A 27292-nucleotide genomic window follows, 5' to 3' on the forward strand; every position below is an offset into this window, starting at 1 on the left:
GGTCGTGTTTACTTGTGTACCATAGACTTTTCCTTACGCGTTTTTCAGTAGACCCTGTTTAAATGTGTAATTTAGGTTTATTTTTGGCTTCAAAGTTCTGGAGTCCCATACATGTATATAAGGCAGCCATGTACATTAAGCCAGATACCACTCATTTCATTTCATAAATCTTATTTACAATATCAATTCAGTAAAAATAAAAGTTATGTTATATGATAAAAAACTACATTACCATAAAATTTTGTTAAGGTAACTCAGAAATTAAAAAAGCTGACTTCTTTTAGCTCAAAAGGTGGAAGCTCAGTTCTTTTTTAAATCTTATGATGGATTCCATTCAAAGCAATTGGACCAGTGAAATGTACAAAAAACCTCTTTTGGTGTACACTAATGTTAGTTTTTGCACATGGTGATCTGGCCTATTCCTTGTGTTGTATTTTTATATGGTAGGCCTTTTGATAGTACATTTCATTGTTAATACTGATTTCAACCGGACGTGTTGCAGTTTCCTAGCGTAGAGTTTTTGATCTATGTTCTGACGTTTTAAACTCTGAAGAGTGTCAGACGAAAAGCTTTAGTTTACTCAAATGTTTGCTTTTTTTAAAGCCATTTTCAAATCTTAAGGTTGTAAGCCAAAGTCCCCAAAAACTTCTTGGAAACCTTTGATTGAAAACTTTATTTTCTTGAATCTTATTTTTGATACGATCCCCCTAAAGATATTAAATGTACTATTGCTGAGATGATATGACGATGAGCAACGTTCACTGGTTATCTTCTCTACTTTCAATAAAATAATATTCTCATAGAAAAGTCCAGAAAAGTTGACAACCTTCTTGCGGCCAGAAGATCATATTGCAAAACCTTTATAGTTTTTAATGGGTTCAAAATGGGCTTGGTCAACAAAATGGGGTACTCAAAACACCTTTTTATTCAACTGTCAAAAAGTTGAGAACTACAGCACTTAAAACTTTTGCAAATGAAGACAGTTGACAACAAAACTTTAAAATCAGCACAAATAACATTGTATCACCATAATAAATTTATATGCTCCACACACAGACATAGTTCAAAAAAATCCAGTTCAGTTAGATCAGTTGTTCACAGACCTATCGAACACAATTAACAAGATCAAAACAGACAACAATACAAGGACATTGTTGCTACTGATTGCCGGAAATTTTAACGCACAGATAGGGAGGAAAAAGATGAATCGTGTATTGGTTCATATTCAAAAGGAAAACGAAATACATCTGCACAAACAATGATTGATTTCTGTAGCGTAAACAATCTTTTCATTACAAACAGCTCTTTTAAGCATCCATCTAGACACATAACAACGTGGGAAAACACATTTAAGAATAAAAATAGTAATGAAATGGTCAAAACTTTCAACCAAATCGACTACATCTTGTGCCATTCATCTCAAAAGAACACTCTTCAAAACGCAAGATAATATGCAGAAACAAAAGTCAATAGCAGTCACCGATTAGTTGTAACTCAGTGAGATGTGAGAGGTATTTTTCTTTTCAAAAAAGCATATCAAAGATTCCTGTAACAATAAACACGAATAAACTACAGAAGTTAAAAGCAAGAGAGAATTACAAGAAATCTTCACAAACCAAAACCGACAAGATCGAAACTAAACAACATGATAATGACCAGCAAAGATGGAATGAAGCAGTGGAGGTGATTTTGCAAACAGTGGAAACACTGGGTACTAAGGAAAGATTAAATAGAAACCACGGAAAGATTTATGACAACGAAATAAAGGGAATATCAGAGGAACAGAAACAACTGAGGGTACAGATAACATCGTGTAAAGAAGCAGAAAAACATGAGAAATTGGAGCACCAAAGGAATAGAATATTGAAAAGCAGCAAACAGAAGGTAATTGAAAATAGAGATAAAGAGATTGATGATATAGTGAAAGATATTGAGAACTTGCATGAAGAATCCAAGATGTTTAAAGCAGCCAGAATGCTGAACCGCACGAGTTATGAAAATCCATTTATATACGACAAAGAAAGAAAATGTATTTCGAATCCTCGAGAGATATATAGAGCAGTTAAGACTCACTTCAAGCAACATTTCTTTGAAGAGAGTGTAGGAAAAGTGCCGGTCTTTGTAGGAGAGACAAAGAAACTTGACAACCCAATAACAACCAATGAAGTTGGACATGCAGTTAACAAACTGAATAATAATGGAGCAGCAGGACCTGATAGATTAACAGCGAAACTTGTGAAATATGCAGCAGAAGAACTTGATATTTTTATCAAAGAGTTACTCAATCATCTTATTAAAGAATGCTATCTTTAGACCTCGGCAGTGGAATTTTATAACCGCTTCAAAAACCAGGCAACCCGAAAGGAACAGTCAAGAACTTGAGACCAGTAAATCTCCTCCTAATCGTCCGAAAAATACTTTCGAACATCCTACTTATTTAACCAACCTAGGAAGCGTATCTTTCTGAATCACAGAGCGCTTATCGAACCAGCCGAAGCAAAAGTGATTTTGTTTGGGCTTATTGGTGGGTAGCTGCTAAAGTCCAAAAAGAAGAGTGTGAGATATACATAACCGGAATTGATATGTCGTCCACCTTTGACACGATAGTAAGAGAAGATCTGATGAAAATCCTAACTGATATCAGTGGCGGAAATTATGGGGGTTTGGGGGGGGGCTCGGGGGTTTGGGGGGGGCTCGGGCGTTTGGACACGTTCTCTGATTAGATCGAAATAGCCCAACAGAAAAAGTCATGGACTTCTGTTTTGAAAGCACAACTAATAAGCTGATTCGTGGTCGATCTCGGACAACCATTGCTACAACTTTACAAAACGACATAAAAAAGACATTGGAGGAAAATCCAACATTCTCCAACAGTTTGAAAAACAAAATGATCTAGGAAAAATTCATGACCTCTCTGAAAACAGAAAATTATTGAAAACGTTGACTGAAAACATTTGCAAAGTTGCTGAAGAAATCGCTTTCAAGGGCCTTTAAATCGATACAGCTATAAAGAAAAAGAAGCAGGAGAAGAAGAAAAAGAAGAAGGAGAAGGAGAAGAAGAAGAAGAAGAAGAGGAAGAAGAAAAAGAAGAGGGTGTGTAAGTTTAAGTCTGACATTTGAATTCTTTGCCTTACAGCAAAAAGGCAATAAGATTTATTCAACTTCCTCAAGTTTCTAAATTTTTTGTCTCTAAATATCTTTTTGTTATTACAACCTTCCTCCGGCCAGTGGCCGTGATGTTTTCCTGACTCTGTCTCACATAAGCCTACCTGTGAAGTCTTACGTTTTCTTCGCAAGTGAAGTCTTACGTAATTGCGGTGATTTTCAAGTCTTATGACGTATTGAAAAAATATTGTAAATAAACTGAAGCTTTGATTGATGATGGGTTTTTGAAAGAATCTTTGTAAACTGAACTATGTAGTGTTCCTACTCAGTCATTTCTTTTTCCTTTTATGCAATAAGTTTTTATTCTGAATTCGTTGTGAAACAAATAGATAATGAATAAACAAAAAGACGGTTTTCATACGACTTAATTACCGTTTTATACACAAAATTTTGGTTCGATAGGCAAAATCTTACGGCAGCACACCACAATAGCTTGACAGGTATGTAGGAGATGCATAATTTTAATAAAATTGAAAAAAAATTTTGGCGGGAAGGTCGATGCCTAGCAACCAGCTGTTGTCAAATATTCGTCCACCTTAGAGCCAATGTCAACAAAATGGCGTCTCGTGTAGATACAAAATCGGACCAAGAAGGCACGTCTCTGGATTTCAAACGTACATTAATTTAGATTGAAATAAATTCGGCTCTTTATTGTAAATATTATTTAGGTGGGTGGTTTTATGTGTTAGTTATGCCAAGCTCGAGCAACCAAGCCCCATTTTCTAGGCCTAGGCCCATTGGCCAGCATGAGCGTCGTGACACCCCTGAAGGTACTTCTCTGAAAGAAAGCCCAGCAGGTAAGAACATGTTTCTTTTTTTTATATGAAACCCGCCATTTCATAGGTTATCTTTAGAGCCTAGCATTTTAAGGGAAAATAATTTTTGATTTTTAAAACTCGTATGAATGACGGATGTGGAATCCACAATTCACGGTAGAATCCATGTAAATTGTAAACCTACGCCGAATATTGTTCAGTAAATTATAAAGCTGCACCAGAAGTTTTATAGCTTACCCTGTTTCCTCATAAATACGTGCGTGTCGCTATCTATACGCAGATTTGATGAAAATTTTTTCTAAACATCTGCCTTTAGTAGATTTTTTGTCACAAACTAAAACTGACGTTTAAGTTAAAGATAACAATTAAATATAGAGATTATCTTACATTGGCTGCAAGTTATCATAATTACTGGTAAAGATTATCAAACTTTCTATGATGAAAAATCCAACCATATGTGACCAAAGAAGCACCTTGGTGATTAGCACCTCTGCCAAAAAGAGCCCCATGGTCTGTGTAGATTTTTTGCTAAATGTCCCTTCCAGTTCCTAATATGTGCCCCCTTAACAAAGCAGAAATTTTGATACAACAATGATGCTTCTTTCACTAAGCATAATCAACAGCAACTTCATTGTTAAACATGTGTATCATTATTTAAAAGGCAGCTACACTATTAAAGGTAGCCTAAAAAATTCGCCTCTATAGAAAAGAACATCCATGTTGAATAAGTACCCCGGCGTTGATATCAACATTTTGCTTTTTAATTTATATTTAAGCATTTGTCTTGTTTTAAGATAGTGCATCTTTTTGTATGTGCATCTATATACAATTAAATAAGATTCAAGAAACTGTCTATGAACCAGCTGAAAATTCCTTGATTTTGCAGGTTCTCCTACCCTACTTGGCAATCAGCGCTTGAACTCACCAAATGTTGGAAACTGGGACCCAGATGTGAAAATGCTTCAGTCTTCAGACAAGTGGATTAGGGTTAGTTAGAAAATTGTGTAAAAAAGAGAACAAAATCTGCATTGATTACATCTCTGATGATGCTAGATGCATCTTTAGCAGTGATTCTAGTATTTTGCTATAATTTGATGACAGGTTTTAATCTCGTGACAGAAGCTTATGATTTTTTATGCCAACATCTCTTTAAACCCTGGCTATTGCTCATAACATCCATACCTATCAGCCAGCAAAGTGTGCTCCAAAGGTTTAAACAGAAAATATCATCATCAATATTGCTTTTAAAGAGATACATATATATTTGTAATTGAAAGCATTCCTTGGTTCTTTTCAATTCAGTCTTTAATTTTGTTCTGGTACTTATAAATTCTTGTCAGAAAGGTGCAAACTCTCTAGCTGAGCAGTGAAGAGGTTTTGATAATTGTATTTTGATTATTCCATAGGCATATGGTTTGAAAAAACTAAAGCTAGAGCTTCAACAAATTTTACCAACCATTGGCTTCAAACATAGTGATGGTATGTCTTTAATGTTTTGCAAAGTTGTAAAGTATCAACCTTGCCTTCCCAATATTTGTATTTTTCGAGATGAATTTTAAGCAGACAAACCAAGTCTAAATTCTACCTTACCAATATAATCACTGTTGCCTCACAGTTTTGTCCCCCACCCTCTTACAATGTTGATTTATTTTCTCAATACGTTCGTACAGCTTTCAGTGGAATTTTTTTTAGCTCCAGCATCTAAAAAGCAAAATTTAACAATGGAATTTAATTTTCTCAATGTCATCAGTCTCCTCTGTTGCCATTAATATTTTAAGAATGATTTTCATTTTACCTAAAGTCAGATAACACCCAAAAACTTCATATAAATGTTTTGGTTATTGACAACCAATTTTTTCTAAATATGCTATGACTATCATTGAACAAAAAGTGAAATAATCCAACCTCTGTCATTGATGAAAGTCAAAACTCCTTGGTTTCAATGCAGATTTTGTCAACTCATTGAAGAAGCCAATTTCAGCAAGATATAGCAATGGATTGTTCACTCGCTTACCATACAAAGATGGAACTGTTTACAATGTAAGAGACAACACAATGTTTTAAAAAGTTGCTCATTTCTTGATAATAAGGTTTATTAACATTAATATATTTGTTAATTTGAAGACAATGGATGTTCCAATTATCCTTCAAAACAATAAAATACGCTTATCTATTTACAATTTCACAATCATTTGCTTACACTACAATTTGTGTTTTTGTTTTGATCTAATTTCAAAAACGTTTTCAGTTGCACCTATTTTAATGATGTGGGCACAAATATCAATATTATTTTTGTTGTTTAAATAGGGGGAAACCTCAGTTGAAAGAAATGATTTTTCATGTTGAATTCATAGTTTTTTACAAAAATGCAGAAATTTATTCTATATTGCTTTTTTGGGATAGTTAATTCCAAAATTTTCTACTTTCTCAATTCAGGAATCTTTCTTCCTGTGAAATTTTTCCCTTAAAGTACACTCTTTTGCAGTTAAAATTGTTTTTCATACCAGCAAAACATATAATTAAATCTACAAAAAACACCATACATTTCCAATACCATTTGCTGGGGGAAAGAACAGACAGTCAGCTAGCTCTCGCTGTCAACAACATTTGGATTTCTTTGATAAGTAATAGTTAAACAGAACAAGAGTATTAAAAAACAAGAAAATTGGGAAAAGGGGTCTTTGCATCTGTGTTTTCATTGAATTGACTTTATGGTGTAAAATTGTTATCTGAACTGGTTTGTCTTTTCAATGAATAAAAATAGTAGCTTTAATTATCATTCTGTTTGTTAAGATATTCAGGTCAGCATTTCCATATTAAAAATACTACACAAACTTTTTTATTCCATGTCTATAATATCTAATTCCATGTCTGTTTGTTTGTAACATTTGATTTGTGTTTTTGTCACCCTCAAAAAGGGAACATTTTTTGCATCTGGCTCCAAAATGCCAAAAAGTTTTAATGAACTTATATTTTGCTGCTCTATGGTTATAGATTGTAGCAACAAGAGATAAACTAAAGATAATTGAAAAGCAGCTTCAGCATGCCATCGTTCTGTATAAGAAAAGGCTTGACTGGCTCACCAGTGAAAGGTATGTTAGATGATAAGCTGAATATTTACATCTTTCTCACCTTTGTATAACTTAGTGGTGTTCAGTGATTTAGTTTCATAGATGGGGAACACTCAACTAAAAGGTATCTTAGAAATAGAAAATCTTGAAAAAAGCGAAAATAAGCTCAACCAAGGCTTATTGTATTTTGCGAAAATTTTGCAAAATACAATAAGCCCTCAACCAACAAAATGATAAAATTTCTGACAAGAGAATTTCAGGGGGCACTTGGCCTCCCCTCCCACCAATATGTATGATGCCCCTGCAGTAAGGTAATTTATTAAAGATAAACTACAGTTTTGTAAAACAACAGTTCACTTTATTGTGCCTTCTCTGTATGCTAAATGCAGCTTTCTGCACTCAATTTAAACACAGATATCAATTTTTTTAAAAGGGTCTAATTTTTTCTTCTTAGAAATTATGATTATTCCTATCACCAATCTAATCATTCTTTTTAAATTCTTTCATATGTTAAATGTTAATATAGAATGATTTCCAGTCGTAGAATATTTGGAGTTGTTGAAGAAAAATGCATCACTATAGTTCTTGATGCTCAAGCTACCAATCAGGAACTGTTTGATATGTATATCCAGTCTTTGATTCAAGTAGTCAAAGAACAAGTTATGTTTGCATCAAAGCTAAATTTGATCAGGTGAGGTTTTTGAATTAACCAGCTAGCTAACAATGTTAAGCTATAATCACTTTTTTTACTTTTCTGAAGCCTATAAGAATTTTGATCAAAACTGAACGACTGTCTCCTTCCAGTATGATAAGGCTCATATTGCCACTGAGAGTTACTGCACATGTTTTTATTTCATTGACTGATTGTATAGGTATATTCACTTGCTGTATTTTGAGTTATTAACAATGTGTGATAATAGTTGTGTTCATAAAGCTAATTGATATTTTCTGATTTGAACCTTTAATATGATTCATTAGAAGGTATTGGTGAAATCTTATTTTATAGGTTTCTCTTACAACCAAACAATGTCTGCATATAGGTGTCAACAAGAAGTGATTCAGCTTTATCATTATGGAAAACATGTTTTTCAACTTTTAACTGCTAGAAAATAACCATGAAATGTCTTAACTAAAATTTACTGTTATCAAATATCGACAGTGATAGTGTGAAATAGCCTTATTTATTTGACTGACTGGAATTCTATGAAATGATGTTTCATTTCCCGAGGAACATCTATTTAAAGAAAGGGTGCCTTTTTATATGTTTGCCATTGAAAGGTACACTGCATAACTTTAGGATCCAGAGTTCCAATTCCGTGCTTTTAATTTATATCCAATCATCATCTTTGTTAGAGTTGCTGTAGATGCAGATTGCTGGCAAGGGAATGTCACCGCCGTAACCTTAGAAAGTATGGATAGTGCTCTTAATTGGATTCTGGAACAAGAAATGACAACTCCATCATCTGCTTCCAGTACTACAGAAGCGATACTGAAAGCCATGTCAGATGACAGCGTAAGCTACAAAAGCTTTATACACCCTTAACATTTTTTTAGTTGTTGAAGTTAGATTTATCCATGATTTTTTTTTAATTTTCTTCAATCATATTGCAAGTTGCAGTATTTACTTCTTTATAACTTTCTTATTTTTTAATCGATTTAGCAACATATGACTTATACGAGCTCCTGAGAATTGAAATACTGGCTTTTTCTTATTCTGCTTCTTTCCAAGGTCACATGTTATTTTCTCTGGCATAAAGTAAACCAAAAGAAAAACCTGTTTTGCTTTTAACGTAAAATGCTTTATTCTTCATGACTATTTATGGTTATGGTTATGGAATCAAAATCCTTTCGAGGGCCAGGCAAAACCAACCATGTGGTCTGGCATTAGAACATTGCCTAATGAAATCATACCAGGGATCTTTGTGAATAATGTGTGCGTTGAATTTCAGGTTGATGCTGTCTATCTTTTTACGGAAGGAAATGCTTCTGTATCATCTCAGGAGTTGTTGAAACGAAAGGTAAATTCGAGCAGATTATAACGGGAATTCTTGGCGTTGTGTCTCCGCAAAGATTGACCCTGCTCTTTGCTCATTTGATACGTTGGTTTACTTGTGTTGCTGACTTTTGACGGAAGTAAACAGTTGTAAAATGTACATTTATCTATCACAAAAAAACAATGTTTAGTAGTTTCTTCCCTAATCAAGCAAGCCATAAATTTTGCTGAATTCATAAGTAATACTTACGACTTGCTTACAGCTATACAGTCTGCATTTGTGTTCAAAATAGCAATTACCAGGTCTTTTTATCATATACCAGTCTCTGCTTCTCCTAGTATTGTGGTTGGCATACTAAATAACAATTGGTTTTGTATATTTACAGTATATGGTTTATATTTCAGTTAAAAGAGTGTGGAAAACAATTAAATGTTGTCTCTTTCAACTGCAAAGACCCAGCCACAATCACTTTTCTAAAGAGTTTAACTAAAATTGGAGGTGGAAGGTACTACAATGTTTTTCTATGCGTTTCTGCTAGACTTATTTTCGATGGTTCTTAACGATTTGGCCCTTATGTAACTATGATTCACAATAATTATTCCCTTTAACTACTCCTGTGAGGGTGCAACAACACTTTTTCTAGCATAAAGACACTTTCAAGCCACGTCAAGTTTTATATTTCTAATTTTTGAATCCCAATTGTAAAGAGAGTACTTTCGCACACAAAAAAGGCAAAATTTAAAAGTTTATCTTGGTTGGCTCTCTGATTTGGGAATAGACGGGCCGGGTGTGGAGATATAAAGTCATAGAATAGAGATCTCTATTCTGTGGTATAATGGATCACAAAGAGTTGGACAGGTAGTTGGTCTTGAGAGCTGAAAACACGGAATGATTGCCACACTTGCTCCATTACATACAACTGCTCAATGCCAAATGGTTTCATATGAAGTATATGAAATATATTAATGCATGCTATATTGTGGGGCTGCTTTCATGTGACTTGTCTATGTGAAGCTTCATCTTTAAATCTGGATTTGCCATTTTCAGTGTAGTAATCTGATTTAGTCTACATACTTGTATTTAGCTACGATTGATCAATGAATAAATAAAGACTGTGTCGCATCATTACCTTTTCTAGATTTCACGCATTTTCCGTATTTGAAGAATCTGGAGGTAACCATTATGAAAAGTCTTTGACCCTGCATGATCCTGACGAACATTCCAAGATTTCAACGGCTGGTAAGCTCAAGAAGGACCGTATTCAGAGCATAGGATACGGAGTTAGGGAAGATGTAATGAAAATCTGGGAAGAGCTTGACACGGCAAGAACCACTCTTGCAGAAATTCAAGCTCTGCTAGTTGAATTTGAGAACCCTCAGAAAACCAAACAAGGTATGAGAATTACCATTTAGAGTTTAGTAAATAAAATGGTGTAGAACGTTGCTCTAATCTTATTTGATTTTTACAAACTTAGTTTTCAAACACGAGCCTCCAAGTTGAAACCAATAACAGAGCTGTTTTTAAATTATTCTGCAATGACAATTATAAATATTGCAGATGTCAATTAAAACTTGTGTGTCCTGCTCATTGCATGGTTGTATCAACGGAGTCCAGAGAGATGCTAATCCTTCCTCAGACGATAATGTCAATCTTGAGAAAACCGAAATGAGCACAGTGCATAATTTGGGCTGAGCATTTGACATTCAATCACATGCCTGTCAGATTTTTAAATCTCTGTTTATAATTGTTCTCTGTTACCAAAATGCTATTAGCTTTGTTATCTCTTATAGAAATAGCCAAAGCTCGAGTTTCAAAAAAAGAAAGCATTCCATCAGAAGAGAAGGGTGAACTGTACATGAGCTCAAAGCAGTGGCTTGCTCGACATGGCTTAAAAGCAAAGAAACTGGGGTTCTACGATTTTCTTCAGACCTTAGCCTTTAAACACTGTGATGGTGTTGTTGATATTCAGCATGCACCAAAAGGAGATATTGGATATGCGGTAAGGCGTTTCTCTGTGACAAAACGTTTTATCAATGAACTCTTCAGTGGAAAATCTCTAAGTCTGTAACATGGCTAGATTGATTGCATAGATAGCTGCTGCTAAATATTGCATAAATTAGCTGATGCTAAATATTGCATAAATTAGCTGCGCATTTATATGTCTAAATAAGCAAAAATATCACATGTGTAACCGAATTAAACAGAAAATCAATGAACGAACAAAATCAGTCTTTATATTTTTTCGTCTTAAGTTGTACTTGTATTAATGCCTCGGGGGTCTTGTATATCCCAGTAACTTTGGTTTTTTCATAATGTTCGATCACTTTTAGATTAAAAGTCTTAAAACAATCACATTAGTTGGAATTGAAGAATTAAGCCAATCCCATTTTATCTTTGAAACAGGTTGGGACGTGTTAGATTAGAAAGTATACTCTTTCTTGTGACTTGTTATGTTCACCTACCTTAACTATTGACATTATTGCAAGATGAACACAAAGCGGATCTAATGTTTTTTGGGAAAGAAAATTCAAATGTTATAACAAGACTCAAACTATTTTGTTTTACCAGAAAAGTTGTCAGGGGTTGTATTTTGAAAAACAATTCTTTATATCCATTGCCTTTAACCTTTTTTCATCTATGCTTTTTCAGGTTGTGAAACAGAAGCTTGTCAATGCAAGATACTGTGATAAATTTGCTCATGTCAGGTAGTAGATTTGATTTCATTCTCTTAACTATACCAACTATACTAATGTCATGGTATACTTGTCACAATTTCAAATCGATGGAATACTGGGGAAATTATATCTACAAGCTTAATAAATGGAATGAAGTTGTTAAGATTGTATTTTTAAAAACCTTGTCTTAAAATCGATTTAAACAGGATTTTGTTGTAGAAAGAAAGGTTAAAGAACAATAGAGTATATCAATGTTATAAGAAGTTTCTAATTGATGTAGAACGTTGTCAAGAAGGTAATTCAATTGAAGTATGATTATTCCTGGAAATTGGAAGGCATATGCACAACGCCACTACATCCCTGTATGGACAGAATGGCTGAGAGAGATCTTTATTGGCAAAAAGGGAGCTGCTGCCTCCAACCTGAAGTGGCAACATTATAGTAGTTGTCTAGTTGACCTTGTTTTCTGCCTTCAGAGAACCAGCGAACCCTTGCCTTCGAGATTCCAGGTTACTTCAATAGACTTTGTGATATTTCAGCTTATCCCTGACGCACACGGCACACATAAACTCAGCTGCTAAATTGGCTCTTTTGTTAGCACTTGTTTTATACTAGTTGGAGCTGCTAGTTTTGTATTTTATAAATGTGATTAATTTTTTTACAGATGGAAAGATGGCGAACTTATGCATGTTCATGTTAGTGGCCCAATGCATCGAAGTTACGAGGAAAGGGTCTTGGCAACTGTCGAAAGTTATCGTAAAAGGTTCATATCAGTCAATATCTAAAGTACTATCTACGGGTGTTATCTTAATGAAGATTACTGTTGACGGATCTGTTATATAATGTTCGGCACCGTATGAATAGAGCTGAACACACTATGGTGTGTGGGACACGATTGTTCGCAGTTGCAACTTAGTGTGCTATATTATTGTTATATAGTAATGCATGGAATTGCATTGTTTGATAGAGTATAGTATAGTATCGTAGAGTACAATAAATTGCATTATTGTTTGATAAAGTATAGTATAGTGAAATAAAGTCAGTAAATAACGATACTTCATCAAAGTATTATAACGGGTTGTCCGCGTTTCTTGATTTAAAGGATGGAATGGCTACAGCAAGGCAGCAGAGAATTGTTTGGGACGATCGTAGAGGACCAGGTACTACTTTAAATTTCCAGGATTTTTTTCAGTTGCAAATACCTTGCTAACTCACCAGCTTTTCCGCTGTTTGAAGCTATAAGAGATTTTTGATACGCCATGAGATCAGATAAAGAAGCATAGAAGCATGCAGGGCTGATAGTCAGGATTGTCAAGTCTTCTAAGTCTGATTGGATGCATATCTGAATCACTTTTCAGCCATTTCAGCATCCATAAATTGTATTGTATCAGTTGTTTCTTTCAAATCTTAAATGTTTGACATGCAGACTGATATCAATAATCGAATGCAAAACTTTTCTGTAGTTGAAACCATCTGATGATAGTTCGTATTAAAAACAGCAGAAAAATCCTGCAGGACCTCCGTATAATAAGCGCTTCAGTGATCAGATGAACTCTGTGTTAATGGAAACTATCCCCGGTCTAGAGTGCACTTGTTCGAATTATTGATCGTTAGAAACAAAATTTGGGATAGAAATATTTCCTCACTTGTTTAGAGGTTTCGTTTTTAGGCGCTATCCTTTAGTGTGTCTTTTGCTAAGATTCCACCAATTTAAAGATGGCCCCAACTTCAAGACAGTAACTTTTCAACTATTCGCTAGATTTTCAGAATTCTTCATTTGCTTTCTCTTCTAAATAAAAGTCCCAATCCTTGCTCTCAATAAAAACAATGTTAATTGCCATTTCCAGGTAGCAATCCTTATTGACACATCTTCATCAATTGCATCAAGACTTTTCCTGATCAAAGATAAGCTTTATAGGCTAATGCAGGTTGGTTGCTTTTGTCTTCTTTGTCAAAAGTTCTTTACGCAAATTTTACGATATTCATTTTATTGTTTTCTAAATGAATATAGCCGTGCTTTTTAAATTGCTGTTAAATAATGTATGTTTAAAAGGCGATCATACTTTCTTTAGATGGTATCTGCAATTTTCAATTCGATGCGTTTTTTAGGGCGGTGCAAAATGCAATTTTTTGCAAATTCATTAAGAAGCCCATACTGCCAATAGCCCCCATCAATTAATGCACATTTGGGAGCACCAGTTTTGCTATCCTGAGCTAAAAGACCACCATTCGATACAGACGTCAAGTATTTTCTGTACTGTGATATATCCAGGACCTGAAATCTGTTTATGCATATGATCTCATGCCAATCAATAACTGACCGATCGAATAGCCAGTTTTTGCATGGATCAATCAGAAACACCTCGAAGGCTTTACCAGTGGTTATGAGCTATCACACGATATCTTACGAGTTCTCATAGACGAGGACATTTGATTTTCTCAATTTGTGACTTGGTCTGCTAAGAAATTCAATCAGTGAGACGTAAAAGCACTTTTTTACGGAAAACATTGTTACTTCTTTGAAAAATGAAAGGAGATACTTGAGTTCAAGCATTGAGGTATTTTGAATGTTTCACAAAATCCACCGTTAATATTACGTATCAACATGGGTATTCAAAAATCAATATAAGTTGTATTGTATTTTCGTCGGTAAATTGTATTTTCGACTAGGATAGTTAGTTTTTATTTCATACATAAATACTTTTAATCTGACACAGCCTTTATTGTAACAGTATTGAAAAGCTTGATAGATCTTATCAATACTACTATCTTGCTCAGCTAACCAATTTTATGGTTTTAGCCATTCCCTCCTTCGGCAACACAGGCTTCTGCATGAATGCATTCATTTATACGTTTTCAAATCATATAGCTCACCCTGGTGTTTCTCCCGTAATCTTGAACGTAAGTTATTCCTCCAATTGCAAATTTGTTGCCATTATCAACCTTTATTTACAAGTAGTGATGTTATGTTGCTGTTTTACGTGTGAAAATTGTTTCTATGGTCGTTAGATTAATCGGAGAAAACACTAATGTGTGAAATTATCTCTTTTTAGGAGCAGTTAAGGCATAAGCGTAAATTCAACATCATAAAATTTGACTCAAGAGTGCAACCCTGGCGTGATCATCTTGTTGACTGCAACAGCCACGTAAGTTTACATGTTACGTATAAATGTTTACTTGTAACCTGCAAATTTTGACTTCGGTACCGTAAAGTTTGAAAATAGCAAGGAAACATATCATACTGAAGTATTTTTGTCTGATTCTCCTCAGATTATTATCCTTTGACAATGTCCAATTGTAGTCAGAAAATTTATAGCAAGATGTGGATCGAAAGTAACGCGAGAGGGAAAATTGGAACCAAACAGATGCGTCATTCTCTAAAGTCGCGCCATAAACGGACCAATCTTATGCTATGCTTCCTCTCACGTTTTTTTCAATCGGAATCTGGATAAATTTTCTGCTTACATCAAGACATTACCTGAAGTTTAAATTTAGAGGATTGTTTACAATTGTTACATTTGTTTATAGCGATACTGGTTAAACAAAACCGTTAAACCTGTAGCCTGTCAATAAAAATTGCGATAGAATTGTTTGCCAGTAAACGTTGCGATAGATTGTAACTGCCACGGGTAGCAGGCTTTACAACTTACGGCAAGCAAGAATGCAGTGAATTTTAAAGAAGCATTTTTTCAATAATTAAAGCTGATCTTGAAAACTTTATTAGAATTTCTGTAACTCGAAAATTGGACGTATTTGTCATATTTCACAGAGGCCTGATCAATTGAAAACACATTAAAATCTTAACGGTGTCAAATATCTATTGCGAAAGTAAATCTCACTCGAGAGTGATACTTGTTCAGCTGTGTGTTTACTTGTTGTTAGGAGAACCGTTAGCTCTGGGAATAGTGACTTTAAGCTTACTTTAGTGTTTCCTCTTAACCACTTCCTCAGAAATAGCCCTAAGATGTGCCTCCCCCCTGAAGGCCTTCCCCCTGAAAAAGATCCTTGTAATAGCTTAACTTAGTGAAAATTCACAAAGAAACAGGTTATATTCTAGGCAATAATCAAGACCTGTCAAGAAATCCCAAACTATAAATTTTCTAGACGTTTCAGATTCGAGCAGGTTGCTATATTCTTTTTGCGACTGTGGTTTTTCAAATACATAGCATGTGTTACTATATTGCAAAAACTTTTACCATATCGAGAGACGTTTGCAGTCGGCAAGAATGTCTAATTTGCTCGATGTTATTTGACTCTTCGAACTCTTAGGTCTAAATAATCTAGTAAGGAAACGAAGAAGAACAAGGTGAGGCTAAATGTTTTACAATTAATTGAACATAAATCAAGCAGCATTTGTGCGGTTTTGATACAAAATACTTATACAAGCAATACACATTATATGCATTTGTTAAGAATTATTTTCTTTAACTGACAGTATGAAGCCAACCTACGAAATATCTCAAACAAAAGCTTTATAGTATTTTTTTCATTACTTCAAAAGGCTTTGAAAAGTACAGGTTTGCAAGACTCCTCTAATTTCAGGACTTTTATGATTTTTATTTATGCATTCTTGTAATTCTTTGCGTGAATACATACATACTTTTTACAAGATAGTTAATAAATCATTTTTACTGAAAGTATGTACGCTCCAAAGGGGCAGGCTTATTCAAGAATTGATACTGAAGGGTTTTATTCTAATTCTTATACTTACACGAGAGAAGACTTGTTCGCGGGAAGGGCTGTGCTAGTGCTCGTGGCATTGTTTTTTTGGGTTGACATAAGATTAACTATTTTATAGGGAATTGACCTTTATTAACGAGTGAGGGTGAACTTTTTCAACAGATTTTTCGGTCAGGTCCCTATGTTTTCATATGTTAAATCGTCTTAAGATCTAAAATATAGGCACAAACAATGTGAAAACTTTCTCTTCTAAAATATGGTGGCAAATCCAAATCGGAGCTGCAAATTCTCACAACAATGTTTGTAGTGATTTCCGATGCAAGACCGTTGATTGAATTAGTTTTTTGAGTTGTTTTTTTAATATGAAATCGTTTTGGGGTGGGTATATTTAAAAGAGGGGGGAAGGCTTTTTCGAAGCTATATACTAAAGAAAGAAAACGTCATTAAAAGAGCTTAATCGAATTATTATGTTAGATGTGCGAATGAATTGAGCACTAAACATTTTTTAGAACACCAGGAAGGTGGAAACTTGCGATAATGCAGAAAAATAATAATTATCTAATTTTGCTGTAAAAGACATCGTAGAAATGGCAGGCATAGATGTGTTGTCAGGTTAACAAAGCACCTGCACTGAGAGTTCTAGAGCTTTTCAGCCCTGGTCGTACTGAGCTTTTTATAAACAGAAGCCAGCTGAAAAACTACAGAAGAGATCTATTGTAGATGGAAGGGTGGGAGAGAGCGGCAAACCAATAACTTTTATGTGACGAGGATGTTTTCAGGCTTTTTTAAAAATTTCCCGTTATTGACCGATACGAGGCTTTTTTGATGACTCTTTTCAAGATGTGAATTTTTATTGCTTTGTAAGTTGCTGTACAGACTGCCCATTGCTCAATCAGGGCTTTGTGATGCTGAGGCTGTCTATTGCAGTGAAGTTATAGTGCAAAATCTAGTAAATTCCCTATTTTACATAAGATCTTTTATTGCAAGGTGGGGTATCACCACTAGCAATAAAGCAATCGTGTTTGATAATACGTAGAGGCATAGAGCAAATCTTGATGTGGATAGGAAAGATGGGTCAAATATAATTAAATGCACTATATCGATGCATTTCGCTGGCCATTTAAATTTTCCATTGGTTGGACCACACAATAGACCCATTGTTGAGTATCCAAACGACTAATACTCAATGCGCTGCAATACGTTTGACTGACGGGACATATTGCCTTTACCTGGGACATGAAACCATACCTTACGGAAAAAATTGATGTGCAAAAACACTTAAAGCATTACTACTGATATAAGTTTAATTTCAGAGAATAGTGTACAGCAAAAATTGCATCAGATAGCAAGAAAAATTGTGCATGCCAGCTTAAAACAAAATGAAAGTGTTTACACTCATGGGGGATGTTTCTCATCCGTGAAAAGTGTATGTAATGGCTAATGGTTTGAAAGAAAATTTGGTGAAATGTGCACTGAGAATTATTTTAGAAGCTTGCAACAATGGCTTGCTTTGTAGCCTCGCATTGAAACATGTCCTTGGGCACTGTGCATATGAAATAATACTCGTTAACTGCAACATACCCCGAATAACTGAATGATACTGAGCAACTGAGTTTACCGTAGCATTTTAGCCTTCACAGTTTAGAACAAAGAGAGGTCGTGAACTGCAATCCTATGCTGTCAATTTTGATGACAAATGAGCCTTTGAACTCACATTTCATTTTTAGAATCTTGAGAATGCATGGCAATGGGTCAAGGGCCTAACCACTGGAGGAAGCACGAACACGCTCGGAGCACTTAAGAGAGCGCTTGCCGATACCCAAGTGCAAGCGGTTTATTTGCTAACCGACGGAAGACCGGACCAGGTAAAGTTCACTGGCTGTCCGAGTTCGGTTATATCTTGCACATTCCTTTGCACATTTATGAAACTTCGAGTAAGATTGAAGATATCTAGAACTTTCTAGTGACACGGTTATATAGATTTATTTCAAAGAAATATGATAGGACATTCGCGTAATTTTTTAGAAATATCTTGTTTTTGGTAGAATTTAAGAATCCAACTTCGGTATTTCATCAGTTTGAAGTATTATTTCCCTGGAGCAGTTTGATTGTACTTCGCTTAATGTGCCATTTCTGACTGGAATACTTAACTTCTCATCGAATGAAATCATGTATCTTGCATTCGTAGAAATTCTCTATTGAAAGAATCCATCTTGCCTTGGTACCCAGTTCTTAGATAATTTACAGGCACGCTGGATCTGGCGAGGGCCAGGTAGTCTCCCCCCCCCCCTCTCCACTTTTTTGCTTGAGTACAATATCGAAGTTGTAGCATCTTAGTGCTCCTCTTACTGGTTTTGTCTTTATTCCAGCCGCCTGCTACTGTTCTTGCCCAAGCTGCCTTGATCAATACGGTTCCGGTGCACACTATTTCTTTCAACTGTGCTGATTCCGAAGCCAACGAATTCTTGTCTCAACTCTCCTCTGATACCGGTGGAAGGTTTGTATCACCAGTCCATATTTTGTATGAAAACGTCTTGCTGGCTAGTGTGTTTGTAGGGACAAGTTTTACGCTTAACATTTCGAAAGAGCAATGTTTTTAAAACGTGCTTCTTTTCAGATTCCACTATTTTTCCGAAGATGGCTACGATGATAAGGGCCCACGACCGTTCGAGGTTGGTATCATCAAATTCTTTTATTTCCTTGCTCATTTTTCTCCATCTCCAAGATCACAAAACTAGATTTCATCGCCATTTCACCAAAAAATTTACCTCGATAAACAATTCACTCACATAGTCGCATATATAAGAAACCCGAGCCTTTGCTGACAAAAATAGAATAAAAATCCCAAATAAGCTGTTGGCCAAAAGACCCTTTGATCCTAAATATGTTTTTCAAAAACCCTAGTGTATTTTGTAGCATTTGGTTTTATCAGCTAAACTCACCACTCATCCTATCTTTCTTCCCCTTATTCAAATTGTATGAATTTCCACACATAACCAGCATTGAATATTTGCCACGTCACTCTGACGTTGCAACCAAGTCTAATGCGACACCGAACCCAACATACTCTTTTTCTACGACTCTTCAAACTTAGCGTTGGCTTAGCCTAAATGACTGTGAATTGTTTGTCTATGCTCTTTGTAAAAAAGACATTCGATGCTCAACATGAATAGATTTACAAAAGTCCGCATGAAGGTATTTTCAATATTGACTTTGAAAATCTTCAATGCAAACTCTCTGCTGACATGAAGTTTAGAGTTTGACATGTAGTCAAAACGTCTTATGCTCATAAAACCCTTTGAGGGCTTACCTTTCAATTCAGCTACTTTTCATAGTGCGTATCAACAAATCGTGTCACTGATAGTGGGGAAAGCCTAGCCTGTGCCCCAGTCCACCAAGGTCATTTACTAATTCTGCTTTTTCCTGTACAGTCGCGGTCTATCGCCTGCATTTTTCAGGAGCTCACCGCGGGTGCGTTAGCATCTTATCAGGCCGAGTTTGAGTAAGCGGTCTAAATCTCTTGTTTTAGTGGACTTAATCTTTTAGCCGTGAATGGATTTTCAATCTTATCTCTCCTTTTAACCGAACAAAATTTCGATTGGTCAGATAATTCCCTTAGTGATGATTTGTTTTTCTTCAGTAGATTGAAAAATTTTCCCGCAACGACTCGTTATTAAGTTCCATATATTTGCCAAACAAGATCTTTTGTTTGCCGAAGCAAAATTGCAATTTACCGTGGAATTAACGTGTTTAGTTTTATTTTGCTTCACATTTGTTTATATTCAGAGCGAGGACTTGCGGTTGCTAAGAGAAGAAATTGAGCGGGGCCTGGCTGATTTGCAGAAAGTAAACGGTCTGAGAGACGAATGCACTAAACTTGACTGGTACGGATCTGAGAAAGACAAGAGTTCAAGGTCTTCAAGTGCTTTTTTATTAACCTCTTTATAATAACGATATCTTTCATGATAACTGTACTCTACTACAAATGCATTCTGAAGAAACTACATTTCTAGTTTGTTTGCCAAGTTCAATTGAATGGTACTAAGAGCATAAGCAAAATTTGGCGTTAAAGTTTGTTCCAATCTTAAAAGTTTTGTAGAGAACGGGGCTCATCCTTACAAGTCAAACTCTTGGATTTTGCTTTAGAATCGTCATTTATTCAAGACATTATCGAGTTTTAAGGTCAGCAAGGACAACAAGTTACAAACTCAAATGAATATTAACAGATAATTTTGTTTGTTTAGCTTGAGCAGCAACCAGAGATGCTTTCGCCTTTATTACTAACGAATTTTCCTAATGGTAAAAGCTCTATCATAGGTGAGCTTAACACACTAAATATTTAACCCAATGACTTAAAATTTTTGGCTAAAGCAGGAGTATTGGCATATGTACCTGTATTATTGCCCTACCATTGAAGCTAATACCAGCTTGGTTGTTTCCTATAGGAGTCGTGGTACCAGAGCCAACGTCCCCGAAAGACCACATTCCGCTTTAGCACGAACTCAAGGTCCAAGTTTAATGATGCCTACATCGTCAGGAATACGAACGAGACCAGCCTCGGCTCGACCCAAGTCAGTTGTTACATACTACTCGTCGAAGCCTAGCAGTAGCCCAAAGAGCCCAACCATGACTCCTTCGCCCCCGGTAGCCACAAATCGAGCTACGATGTTGCGATTAAATTCGGTGAAAGCTGCTAGTTCACGTGATGATTGGGTTTTGCCTGAGACAAGGGAATACTTGGAAAGAAGCCAAGCAAAAACATCGAAGAAATTTAAGCCCGACAGAGGTATCTCATTTTTCTTGCTTTAACATCGTCGCTTTGTTCTATCCTTTGTACTTACTTTCGCTATTTGATACCTACTCTCGGTGGTAAACCATGGGCACGCATCATCCGCATGCAAATAGCCACATGAAACATCAATAGCGTGTTTTGTTAAGCATAGGAAGATTTGTAATGTTGGGTGTGGAGGCAACTCGATAACATTATGTTTTTTGCCTCCACCTCAACAATAATTAATTTGAGTTTTGTATTTTTTGATGTTATAGAAAAAACATCAATACATTCGATTTTGAAGATCCAAAAATTTTATTTAGATACATTTATCAGAAGACAATAGAAGCTTCTGGAAAAGGAATTTATACGATCTAACAACCTAAATCACATTTAAACGATTCAACACATTGATAGATACGAGATCCTTGTGCACACGTCAAGAGATCCGGGGTGTTCAAACAACCCAACTATTTTGTACTAGAGCAAACTTCACCCAATATCTGAGAAGTTAATGTTTGGTGACCAAGCATGTTTTTCAAACGGCCCATAAATTTTGGGTGAATGCTTAGTGAAATATTCGATCGTTCAAACGGGGCTTTACTAGATTACTTGATACAGTTTTCTTTATATTTATACATACTTTTCAAGGTGGTTTTGCATGCCTTTGATGATACTTTGAAAAGTATCCTCATTAACAATTGCATCAATTTCGTTACTTCCTTTAGACACCTCAAAATCTTCCGTTTCAAATACTGTCCTGTTCCAAACCTTGTGCCTAATCCACTTGTTTGTTATTTTCACTTGTTTGTTATTAAAACGTTTCATCTTGTACCCGCAATTTTCCATGTTTTTTTCTTTTTTTGTAGCAATTATTATGTATACGTCTAGCTTTTGTAGTTGTTAGTCTAGTTGCGTGTAATGGCCATGGGGTTGTTGTCCTTTGCTCCCCGTGGTATCGTACCTGTAGTATCGTAGAGTAATTAGAAAGTATAGTAGATTGTAGTTTGTATTGTAATATTGTTTCTGGATATAAAAAAATTTATTTTTTAAGGCAACAAGAAGAAACGAAAGCCAAGAAGCAGGTATGCATCATGACTTCTGTTTTCAATTTTTTTAACCAAGCTATGAAGTTATAAAGTCGCCTGTTTTATCTTGAGATTTAAGCTTGTTGAAAGCACAGAAAAAGTGATGCATTTAAATATAAAATTTAATGGAAAGTGATCTTCTGAAGAGATATTTAAAAAAAATGGAATAGACAAGGTTGTAAATATATAAGACTGTATCTCTGTCTCTTGTTTGAATCTCTTTATTTCACATCCATAATATTTAAGGTAGAATAAAATAAGCATGCGTGAAGAAGGGTATGAAGAGAATACTTGACTACACAATGAAATTCTGTAACTACCGCTTACTGTAGTATCTAGATCTGTCGAAGCACTCAAAGACGCTGCAACTTTCGTGAAGTACGAAAATTACCGTTTCATTGTGAATAAGCATAATGTGATTTTGCTATTTTGGATCTTTCTCTGTTTCAATTACAAGAATTTCGAAAATTTTCTTTGCAGGTCGCCTGCTTCATCAATGAGAAGGTAAGCATGGCAAACTTGGTAGTTGAGTTGGTAAATTAATACATTACAGCATTTGGTAAATTATTACATTACAGCATTTCAGAAATCAATACATTTTATTCAGGCAGCTTTTTCTCAATTAGATTTCCTTAGCAAATATTCAGGGGCCAATTGTGACCGAAATTGGTTAAAAACCGATGACAATTTGATTCATAGATCTTAGATTGTTCCTTTTGCCCGCATCCACTCATTACAAATTTACTAATTAATTATGTAGCCTTCATCTATTTTTGTGCAAACGATAGATCTATATTGTATTGTGAATTGAAAATTGAAGCCTAAAAACTCATCATAATATATATAACACATGTTTATAATTTTGTACTTACTTTTATACATCCTATATTTTTTCACAGATGGATAAAAAAGAATAACCTTGCTGCAAAAAAGCTGACTATTCTTGATGCCTTAGCTCCAACGATGATCCCTCACACAACAAAATACGTGCCAATTCTCGATAAACATATTTTGTCAAAAGTTTTTGACCAAGTAAGTAAACACAGCTTAGTTAGGAAATTTTTTTACCGAAAAATAGACAATTTTTATCGTCCCTAGGTTTTTGTTTTTCATTTGCAATGAAATTTTGACAGCAAAGAATAAGGTCTTAATTTCAATGCTATTAATTTCAATGTAGCCTCAAATTCACAACCCACAACACCCCCCTGCCTTCAACAAATTTGCTACTTTGCCTGTTGTCTTTGAAAATTTATCATACAATTTCGGCATAACCTTATGTTAAATGCATAATTATTTTTGTCTCAACAGATTCTTCCGTTGGCGCATACTTCCGGGGGAGACCGCACAGAGGTGCAGATAATCAATCCTCAGGCAGCTAATTTGTCTTCTTACCAAGATAAACTCAAATCAGTCATTGAAATTTATAAAAGGTGTATATTTCAGCTCATGTATTTCTCTTTTTCCTATCCTACCTACCTTTCTTCCTTGCATTCTTCTTTTCTTTTTTCGCTCCTCCCCCTCCCTTCTTTTTTGTTTCCTTTCTTTCCTTTCTTTTATCCTCCTTTCCTTTCTCTCTTCCATTCTTTCCCTCATTATTCGTTCTTTTCTTCTTCACTCATTATTTCCTTTCTTTTAATTCTTTCTTCCTCCCTATCCTCTTTTCTACCTTTCTTATTTCTCTCTTATTTTTCTTCCGTCCCTCTCTGCCTTCCTTTCTTCACCCTTTCTACCTGATTTCTTCCCTTCCTTCGCCTTTGTCTCTTCTCCGTTTCCTTTTCCCTTGCTTTAATTAGAATGGAAAGGGGCTCACAAGAGAGGGTCTATTGCATTTCGTCCATATTAAGCCCTTTTCAGATTTTTGACACAGAAAATTTACCTGATTAGCGACGCCCTCATCTTCATCGTCTTGGTGCTATATTTTGGACTACTTGGGGCATCTTGACATTTCCGTCCGATTTAAGCTATATACGTTACATCGAAGCGAGGTATCTAAAACTTTATCCGCAGATTTGCCACAGCGCAACGCAATAAGATGCATTTAAAAGAACTATCCATTTAGTCATTTATAATTCTTCATACAAGTAATTCTTCCTCATTTTATTTCGTAAATCTAATTGTTCACTTTATTGGGCACCAGCAAGCTGGCAGATCTGAGAAACACTCCTACAGATAGCACTGGCATAACAGTCCTTAAGACAAATCGACAAATTCTTTGTTCCCTCTGTTTGAGACTGTAGACTCCTGAAATATTATGTCAAATCCAGTCAGTGACAAATTTTCATGTACCGTGAAAGCTGCTGAATTCAGGCTATTTATCAGTATTTCATTCATTCGTATCTCTTTCTTAACACAAAAATTTATTTTTCAGAAAACTGGATGAGTTTGTTTATCCAGTCCTCAGTGCAAAGGAACGATTAAAGTAAGTAGTTATCATATGGATATCAAAAAAATATTGTATTGGATATATTTTAGATCTCGTCATGCATTATCGACAGGTTTTAAGCTTGATGAAATAAGTGTTGATCCAAGTTGATTTTGACCAGCTACTTCATTTATTCATGTATTTTCAAGGGTGTTGTTCCATGTTTTAAAAAATAATATCTTGTCCAATTTTTGTAAAAAGTCCTCAACGTGGGGATAAGGGGGCTGAGCTACTTGCTAATGCCAAGAATAACAGTTTTTCAAATTTTGTCATTGTGTCCTGAAGATTTTTTTTGGGAAGGCCACCCTTCTTCTTTAAATAGCACTATTTCCCTGGTCCTGAATATCAATTTTTAGACGATTGCCTTTTAGATCTTCTCTTAAGATATGATAATGATATTCGTGGGACATGCTGATGATGTCACTCTGAGATTTTCTTTATAACATTCATCTCTTCATTGCGTTACTAAAATGAGAATTGTTGGATTAAGGCTCTGGTCCTTTGATATCTTCTCAGTTTGAAAGCATTTTACGCTTAGAATTCATGTTTTGGTAATTATCTTTAAGAAAAAAGGTTTAAAAGACAGTTGTCTTCAGTATCCCAACATATGCATGCAAAGCTTTGACTTGTTGAAACGCTAAGCTTTAATCGAGATTCAATTAGAGAGAGTGATTTCCACTCAGTGAACTTTGTTTGCGAAAACCTCGTGGTGAAAAACATTTTCATTGTTCCTATGGAGCTTCAAGATATATTTCAACTATAAAAAATCAAATATCAAATTCAGATGTATATTGACCAAGGGAATAACAAAAAGACAAGAAATACAGGATTTAAAGCTACTAACATAAAGGAAGGTTTTTGCTTCAAATGGTGTCTTTTAGCTCTCAATTACCATCAGTAGTGAACAAGAGGTCACTGTTGTCACCACCATTAATGGTATCTGGTGTTTGTATGAAATTCCCATCTTTGTCACATTCGTAAGTAGTAAACAAGCCATCTGTCTGTCTCAAGAAGCAAGGCTTATGACATTCCAGCCGGTTTTTTGGCATACTATGCGACATTTTGTTCCCAAGGAGGTCACTGCACCAGCACAGGTTTCCCTGTCGATTGCACTGCTCCAAAGCGAAGTATCCGTTAGGCCTGCAAGCCGGCAACCAGTCAGGGTCGTTAACTGGACCCTTGCATATTCCTGGTGTTGTCCATTCGTCCGGCATCTCATGATCGCCCAATTGCTTCTGCATGATCGGTACGGCATTTGCTACAATGGATGTTATTACAAGAGTAGCAGTTAATTTTGCAATGAATCGTTTAACAAACATGTCTCCTTGGAACAATGCCATGACTTCACTGACTCACCGACTTAATGTGGTTGATATCGATATCTGTAAATAGAGCTTACAACAACGAGCTTCAATGCTTCATGAGTGCACCAATGTTTACGCTCTCCCTTACAGCTGTGTTTGCTCTGCTTAGTGTCTTGATTATTTTTATAATTGATTCTTAGACAATTTCTGTCAATATGCAATCTACCAATGAAATGATATTGTTCTTACTGGTAGAAATTGTGATCGATAAAGGAGCACGCTTTTTTCTGCACTTGCAAGCAAAATATCCGTCTTTAATTCATTCATTTATGTGTTCACTCTTTCTTCCATTAAATCCAAGAAAATATTTGTCCTGATAAATTATCATGGAAAGCTGCCAACACAGCGACCGTTTTTCACTCCAGACTCCCAAAACTGAGCAGGCCTATTCAATATTTCCTCTTTTATCGGCCTTGTGAGATCTTATCTTCTAGAAAATATCCAGGTACTCCCTTCTTTATAAGAAAATTGTTTATAAGAATTTTCAGGCAATCATCCAATTTTTAAGAATGTTTTAATAATATCGTCCAGCCTCAGTTCGCATATTTGTGTCTCATTTTTCAGCAGCTGCCTGTTTTGTGATGTTCATAACAAATAATCGCATGTTTTTTTGTTGTAAAACATATTGTTGTTGTTAAAAATGTCATTATTGTTGAGAACATTATTATTGTTATAATGGCCTAAATTTTCTTCGTTCGCCCATTTCTACGTACTGACATGAAATTTCTTTGAACTATTTCCCTAAGAGATTTGAAACCATACCAGCTTTGAAAAATAAGAAAAGTTTGATACCTTTTTCGACAATTCTTTAGGAATATTGAGGCTGTACAAAATTTACCGTATTCTTTTAAAGAAACGTATCTTTTGAAACTTTGTCTTTTGAAGTATGAAATGTCAGATTTTGTACAACCTTTATAGATTGAACTTTGCCAATGTTTAAACTTTGAAAGACCATTCCCTGCCAGTGTTTAAAATTGACCTTTTCGCGTTTAAAGAAGAATGAATCATTTACTTAAATGTTTGATATTATTTTTATTACCTTTCGTGCGTAGATCATTCTTTTTGGCCTTTTGTAGATATAATGGAGAGGGGATTCCTTCATTCCAAGAAAACAAGCAATCAATGTTAGAAGACCTAGAGGGGAATGAGTGGCCAATTACAATAGATGATATTGCCAAATATGAGGATGAAATCAAGCAAGCAGAATTGTACCTTTTTCAGTCAAAGGAATTGCAAGAAACCTCTGAAAAGGTATTATTTGAATATTTATTTTGGTATCCACGAAA

At 35.2% G+C, this 27292-nt stretch overlaps 1 protein-coding gene across 1 annotated transcript in view; it reads left to right on the forward strand.

Annotated features, from left to right (window-relative positions):
• The first annotated feature begins 3506 nt into the window (after positions 1–3506).
• The window catches only part of LOC135686824 (von Willebrand factor A domain-containing protein 3B), a 42824-nt gene continuing 19038 nt past the window's right edge, over positions 3507–27292 (forward strand). The window contains exons 1-27 of the mRNA XM_065203177.2: positions 3507–3962; positions 4828–4928; positions 5348–5420; positions 5890–5981; positions 6936–7033; positions 7551–7703; positions 8366–8525; positions 8962–9030; positions 9411–9511; positions 10145–10398; positions 10797–11005; positions 11656–11711; positions 12346–12444; positions 12784–12841; positions 13529–13609; positions 14735–14827; positions 18089–18226; positions 18731–18858; positions 18979–19033; positions 20148–20275; positions 20807–21147; positions 22187–22217; positions 22701–22724; positions 23120–23252; positions 23529–23650; positions 24589–24639; positions 27083–27257. Coding sequence (XP_065059249.2) covers positions 3857–3962; positions 4828–4928; positions 5348–5420; positions 5890–5981; positions 6936–7033; positions 7551–7703; positions 8366–8525; positions 8962–9030; positions 9411–9511; positions 10145–10398; positions 10797–11005; positions 11656–11711; positions 12346–12444; positions 12784–12841; positions 13529–13609; positions 14735–14827; positions 18089–18226; positions 18731–18858; positions 18979–19033; positions 20148–20275; positions 20807–21147; positions 22187–22217; positions 22701–22724; positions 23120–23252; positions 23529–23650; positions 24589–24639; positions 27083–27257 — 3129 coding nt within the window. The 5' untranslated portion in view covers positions 3507–3856. The remainder of the gene's footprint in view (positions 3963–4827; positions 4929–5347; positions 5421–5889; positions 5982–6935; positions 7034–7550; positions 7704–8365; positions 8526–8961; positions 9031–9410; positions 9512–10144; positions 10399–10796; positions 11006–11655; positions 11712–12345; positions 12445–12783; positions 12842–13528; positions 13610–14734; positions 14828–18088; positions 18227–18730; positions 18859–18978; positions 19034–20147; positions 20276–20806; positions 21148–22186; positions 22218–22700; positions 22725–23119; positions 23253–23528; positions 23651–24588; positions 24640–27082; positions 27258–27292) is intronic.

This window comes from Rhopilema esculentum, chromosome 6 (assembly GCF_057945365.1).
Source record: "Rhopilema esculentum isolate cy_ngs chromosome 6, ASM5794536v1, whole genome shotgun sequence".
NCBI lineage: Eukaryota > Metazoa > Cnidaria > Scyphozoa > Rhizostomeae > Rhizostomatidae > Rhopilema > Rhopilema esculentum.